The sequence below is a fragment of the Alligator sinensis genome, unplaced genomic scaffold (genome assembly GCF_000455745.1).
Source record: "Alligator sinensis unplaced genomic scaffold, ASM45574v1 scaffold305_1, whole genome shotgun sequence".
Lineage (NCBI taxonomy): Eukaryota > Metazoa > Chordata > Crocodylia > Alligatoridae > Alligator > Alligator sinensis.
The window spans coordinates 714530-721498 of NW_005842131.1; the positions used below are offsets into that span (position 1 = coordinate 714530).

General features: G+C 41.1%; 1 protein-coding gene across 1 annotated transcript in view; it reads left to right on the forward strand.

Annotated features, from left to right (window-relative positions):
- STPG2 (sperm tail PG-rich repeat containing 2) overlaps window positions 1–6598 on the forward strand; it is a gene marked incomplete at its 5' end in the record, with an annotated part of 587105 nt that extends 580507 nt beyond the window's left edge. Inside the window, 2 exons of the mRNA XM_025205801.1 lie at window positions 2997–3147; window positions 5639–6598. Coding sequence (XP_025061586.1) covers window positions 2997–3134 — 138 coding nt within the window. The remainder of the gene's footprint in view (window positions 1–2996; window positions 3148–5638) is intronic.
- Window positions 6599–6969: the final 371 nt, after the last annotated feature.

Sequence of the window (6969 nt, forward strand, 5' to 3'; positions counted from 1 at the left end):
TAGGTGCAGCACTCTGCACTTGTCCTTGTTGTACTGCATCCTATTGTGTGTTTCCCACATTTCTAACCTGCCCACTTTTCTGCCTGCAATTGATCCCTACCCTCCAGAGTGTGCACTTCACCCCACAATTTAGTATCATCTGCAGACTTTGACAGAATGCACTTCACGCCCACAGCCAAGTCACTGATGAAGATATTGAAGAGTACAGGTCCAAGGACTGAACCCTGTGGGACCCCACTACCTACATCCTTCCAGTTTGATACTGACCCGTCTACTACCACTCTCTGGGTGCGAACACTCAGCCAATTTGCCACCCACCAGACCATGTAAACATGTCTGTCACAGCCTCTTAATTTATGAAAATGGGATGAGATACTGTATCAAAGGCCTTGCTAAAATCCAAGAAAATGACATCCACCTCTACTCCTGCATCTAAGCATTTTGTGACCTTGTCATTAAATGAAACCAGGTTGGTCAGGCATGATCTACCTGCTATGAATCCATGCTGGTTTCCCTGCTGCATTCTTTTTCCTGCTGGACTCCCACAAATATGATCCTTCATAATCTTTTCAAAGACCTTTCCACGGATGGAGGTGAGACTGACTGGCCTTTAATTACTTGGATTCTCCTTCCTCCCCTTCTTCAAAATAGGGACCACACTGGTGCTTTTCCAGTCCTCCAGAACCTGACCCGAGCACCATGACCACTTAAAAAGCCTCGCCAGTGGTTCTACTATGACACCGGCCAATTCCTCCAGTACTCTCAGATGCAGCTCATCTGGGCCTGCTGACTTGAACACATCCAGTCCATCCAAGTGACCCTGCACCAAGTCAGCATCGACAGTTGGTGGGTTGGTGTCCCTCTGATGCCCATCTAAGAACCTGTTAGATTTATCTTGAGCCCTGTTCAGGAACACTGAGGCAAAAAACTCATTGAGTAGCTCAGCCTTGTCCCCACTCTCTGTCACTAATTGCTCCTTCTTGTTCAGTAGGTGTCCTATGGGGCCCTGCACCTTCCTTTTACTCCCTACATACCTAAAAAAAGACTTTTTCTTGTCTTTAATTTGTGTTGCCAGACTCAGCTCTGTAGTTGCTTTGGCCTTTCTAACTGCCTCCCTGCAAGTGCAGGCCAAGTAGGTATACTCCTCCTTGGTAGCTTCCCCCTGCTTCCACCTATATGCCTTCTTTTTTGCCCTTAGGCTCCCCTGAATTTCCCTGTTTAGCCAAGGACATTTTTTGGCTCCTTTTCCCTCATACTGGGATAGTCTCCCTCTGCGCCTGAAGGATTGTTTCTTTTAGAAATGACCACACTTCCTGGACTCCCATCTCACCAATAGTCCTATCATGCAATACATCATTGACTAAACTCCTAAGCACACTGAAGTTAGCCTTCCTAAAGTCAAGCACTTCCACCCTACTAATATCTTACCTGCCCTATGCCATATGGTGAATTCGATTGATTAGTGGTCACTGTCCCCAAGGTGACCATGAATCTGCATCTCCTCTACCAGGTCCTCCCCCATAGCCAACCCCAAGTCCAGTAAGGCATTGCCCCTAGTGAGATTGTATACCTCCTGCATTAGGTGAAGGTCCTGCATGCAGGTTAAGAACCTACGTGAACGGTTGGATTTCGCTGACTGCTCCTCCCAACAGATGTTAGGGTGGTTTAGGTCCCCCATGACAAGCACATCCCTAGACTGTACGATCTTTGAGAGCTGCCTCGAGAATTCCAAGTCTAGCTTTTCCTCTTGGTGTGGTTGTCTGTAGCAGACCCCCACCACCAAGTCCCTTTCCCTTCAACCTCCATGTATTCTAACTCACAATGCCTCAACTTTCTCCTCCTCTGATCCCATTTTGTCCTTGTTTCTTGGGGCAAGTCCTCAGAGAACCTACCTACCTGTGGGAGCTGCAGAGCATGGGCAACTCCAAGCTGCCCATGCTGTCATAAAACCAACTGATATCTGATGCTAAATAGTGGCAGAAATTGATACCACTTGTCACAGTAACAAATCTTGAGTATTTGTGGCATGACACAGGGCTTGGGCTTTGCTTAAACATTTTTATGGCAGCATGAAGACAACAAAAGTGACATCTGTTTCTACCCTAACATATCACCTTCCAGTAGCTGCCTGTGATGATAAATTTTTACAGTGGAATTGACAGACAACACCCTGAGAAAATGGTGGGATTTAATGGTCATTGATCCATTCATCAGGTCCATTCCTCAGGTCTAGACTCTGCAACTGGCCAGAATGGCCAGTAATAAATAGAAAGTAGTTAGACTACTTATCAACCCCATATATCAGTAGTCTTCAGTTTTGTATTCTAAAAGTGAAAATTACATTTACTTTAAAGTGGTTAATCTCCATATTGGCCCATCTACTCCTTTTCTTGCAAATGATCATGAAATAATTTAGTAGTAAATGCATTTTTTAAAGTAAAAACTATACGAAATCTGAACACACAGATTAAAATTATTGTTTTCTGAGACAGTAACTCTCCCAAAACAGCATTACTTTCTGCTTTATTTTCTCTTCTTTGTTCTTTCCCTTCACTCAGGATCAGAAAATATTCTTTGTCATTCAGTCTGAGTCAGCACCTTGTCCTTTGCGTATTATACAGCTAAGACTCCTTTCATCATGGGTCAGGCTTTAAAAAAATGGTTTCTTAGAGTTTGGGTCCTAAATACTTACTTAGGTTCTTAACTGGGCTAATTCTCTGAGAGGCTGAGTACTTGCATCTTCTAGCACTGTTCATAATTTGATAATCTGAAATCCAGAGTGACATTGTACAACATGATATTCTTAACTGTAGTGGACAATTTGAGTCCTTTTCCAAACTGAAGCTTTAGAAAGCCTAAACCTTAGGTAAAATTTTAATGCACAGTGCAGAACACTTCTTTCCTAGGAACTGTATAGCCAAAACTGTTGTAGAATGATGTGTATGCTTATTGTTGATATATTCACAACATGATGTTATGTATTTATGTCTTCACAGCTTAGCCCATTGCTTAAGGACACTGTCTTGAAGAGAACATTTAATGCTACCTTACAGAATCCTGCTGCAACTCAGATGGACAACACTGTTTGCAAAAATGGGGCAGTCCAGCCAAATTTTCTGTGCGTCTCTAATTAGGAACTCTGTGAAGGTGAATAGACATACCTGTATTTCTAGAAGCTTTAAGAATTTATAATAGGTCATTACATTTTCAGGGTGTTTTCCAAGTGGCAAAACACACTAATAACTATAACTTTATTTGATAGCTGAAATTACTGCCATTGTATCCTACATCATAGGGAGTCCAGTAGCCTGTTTATACACTTCCTTCTATGTATTGCTTTTTACACTTAGGCGATTCAATGGTTAATAATTTTAAAGTAAATATTATAGTAGAACACTGTACTTGTAGTTAAAGCAAATGATAATTGTACCAGTGATGGACAATAACATTTATTATAGCCTTCTATTTATTTCCCAATGAGTATTTCTTTATTTCTTTAAAGAAACTAGAAAATTACATACAAATGAAATGTAGGTGGCAGGCTTCTCCACAGTCCATCTCCTTTCTTTAATGGCCCAGGCAACAAAATCCTAATACAAAAGCTGTGTTATATGCTGTTACTGTGGCAACAATTATGACCCCAAAGGTAGGATTTTGACTTTATTAGAAGAACAGCCAAAAGGAATTGAAACTTGAGGGGCCAGTCACTAAATTAAAAGTGAACTTCTTCAGCATAAAAGAATGTTTTAGGAATTCAGAAAACTGACTCAAAGATAGCTGCAAAAGTACAGAGATCATAATTAAAAACTTAATATTTGCCTACAGGTACCACACACAAGCACCTGAAAAAAGCAGTTGCTAAATCAGTACAGACTTTCATTCTAGATTCTAGTGTTGACTTTACCTATGACCCTTTTGTTAAAAAGCTTTTCCTCCTAATAGCCACCATTATCTGGTATACTGTTAATGTTTTCAAAAAGCACACCTTAAACTGGTGTCACACCTTTGCCCTGTCTAAATCCTGTGGGAAAGAAATTTTTTGAGATACTTTTGGGGAGGTGAGTTTGGATATAGTATATCCCAAATAAGGTGGTGTGTAAGTGTCTCCCTTGATTTTATTATTTTTTTAAGCATTTCCTTTGAATACTTAGTAAACAAAGCAAAAATCAAAACAAGGACTTCCTTTTATAGCAGCTATTACACGCACTATTAGGGCATGTCCAGACGAGTGTGCACATGCCTTTTGTGGTGCCTCAAAGCTATTCGAAGTGCTGCAAAACTGCACATGGTACACATGCAAGTGTTCACCGTGCTGCTTATTTGAAGCCCAGTGCCAAACTTTGATGCTGGGAGATCCTTGTGTCAAAAAAGGAGTGTTAAAAAAAAAAAAGCACAGTGTGGCGCACATGGCAGCAGTGTGCACTGCCAGAACTGCAGCCTGGCCATCCAGAACCAAAGATCATCACTGGTGCTGCTCTGTGAGGCCCCCATGTCCCCAGGTAAGGCTGCTGGGGCCAGCATAGGTGCTGGTCCCAGCCTACCCTACCCCACCTGGGTGTAGTTGCCCCATACCAAACCCCATGTGCAGGGGCGTGCGCAGCAGCAAAAAGCAGCGGCGCAAATTTGGGCCACTGGTATTTTTGACATCACAAACACATGCCCCCATACATGGGAACGTGCCCTTAGAGTCTATGCAAAATATCTGCATCTGAGTTTAGAATGATTCAGACTGAGATGAAAACTGAAGTTTTGTTTCTGTGATCTTTATCCTATGCCTGCAGAAGACTGTGATCTGAAGTTAGTATTGATAGAATGCTAGGGAACTTCCTTTTCTTCAAACTAGTATTTTCTCCCTGAAACAAATCCCTTCCCTTGCCCTCTGAAGATACTATGGGAAAGGAAATAAAGTCCTAGGGGACATAAACGTTAGATGAGGAGGAGCTGATGGGATTATCGTCTTGAAGTTTCAAGATTTAGAACCAAATCTTAAAACAACTTGAGAGGATTGGTTCAGTACCAGCCTTTAACATCAAACTTAAGGCTTTTTCTCAGTTAGAAAGCACAGTAGATATGCACCTTTATAAACTAAATAATATATATATATATATATATATATATAGAAAGAGAGAGAACAAACTTTCATGAACCCAAGTTCACTTTGTCAGATGGTGTGAAAGGACATGCAGAAAGCAGAGTAAAAGCCAGAAAATGAAATTAGAATACAAAAGACAAAGAAAGGGAGAGAGAGAGAGAGAGCAGGAGAGGGGGGCAGCCCTGGTTCTCCAACACTGTCATGCTTTCTTACAAGGTATAACACAAGGCAACAGCCATATAGTATGGCAGCTAAATTCTGAAGGGCAATTTAGGTAGTCTACACTTTTTAGGTTGGATAATCTATCCTTGACAAGACATTGAGAATCAAGATGACATACATCCAAGCATACTCCAAGTAAGTGATGCCATGATTCACTAGTTCCCTAAATTAGTTAGATAAATCTTTGAAAGCATCATGATCCAAGGGAATTTTGTGTCTAATAAAGCTGGGCAGGATTTGAAAAAAGATTCCTTTAGTCCAGGATTAGAAGAGTTACACTTAGTGATCTGTTTTTTCCTTTTTTTCTTTCTTTCTTTCATTCAGGGTTTAATCCAGTATTAGGATCCATTAGTGACTGAGCCAAGCTTGAAGTTCTTTTCCAAAGGAGTGTCTACATTTTGATGATGACTTCATTCAGCTGCTCAAAGAAACATGATTGTTCTTATAACCTCCAGAGATAGGAAAGTTGTTCTTGCAAGACATCTTATTTAATTTTTCTTCTCTCTGAACTTTTTTCCTATTTCCAAACATCTGTTACTTTTTTTTAACACTTAGAGAACTGATATTGCTGATTTTGAATTCTAACTGCAAATACAAATATTGCCTGAAAAGTTTTTTCTTTCTTTTAATTTTCTTCCTTGCCAGGAGGCTATAAAATGATAGACAATGTGAAATAAAACCAGAATTCAGTGATTGAGTTTGTCTGCTGTCATCACGGTAAATTAACATCCAGCCTGATTGTCCCAGCATGGCTGAATACACCCCACAAAACATAGAAAGGGAGAAGAGAAAATTTGTGAGGCTCCCTTTACTGTTCACTTCCTCAAAGTGTTTAAGTGATGGGAAAAGTTGTCTTTGCACATAAGCGGCAATGATCTTGCTCTTCAAGTTTTTCAGATCTTCCTCAAGGTGGGTTTGAATCTTGGATTCCTGTGAGGTCCAATGGCTTCCAGCTGACTTTGTCTTTTTGTGCCACTTCTCAGCTATTTGTAGTTCTCTGCCTGGAGCAGCATAGACAGGTCTTCACCTCTTAGCTGCCTCTGGCCACACACTTTAGTTAGGTTTGACAGCACAGAACACTATATCCCTGAATGGATGTCCCAAGTGGATGTTTAAAAGGAGAGATGTGCATTCTACACTGTCCATCCCCCCACCTGCAACCCTGGTGCAGATCCTTGTCTAATTACCTGTTCAGGAGTAGTGTTTCCTTTTGTTCCTGACAAATTGTATCCTGGTTCCTGGAAGTGTTTGTAGTCATTACAGCTCATAAGTTAACACATTAAAATCCAGTCATTCTGAGCACGCTCTTGCCATTTTTCTTCACATGACTTTTGATAAAGTTGTAGTAGTTTATGACTCACTGGGGGCATCTACATGAGATGCTTATCTTTGCATTAGCATAGTTCACAGTGAAGTAAGCATGTGCATCTTCACAGGCACATGTTTACTTTGCAGTAAACTTTCCTAATACTGAGTAAATTTACTACATACAAATACAAATAGCAAATTTACTCAGCCTTAGTAATGGTGCTGTAGTACTTGTGTAGACACCTGACCAGCAGCAATGGTTAGCCATTCACCACAGGGTGGGAGATAGCTTCCTGCCCCAGTGAGGTGCCTGCTGCTGGGGCGGGCTCTGCCACAGGAGCCAGGCA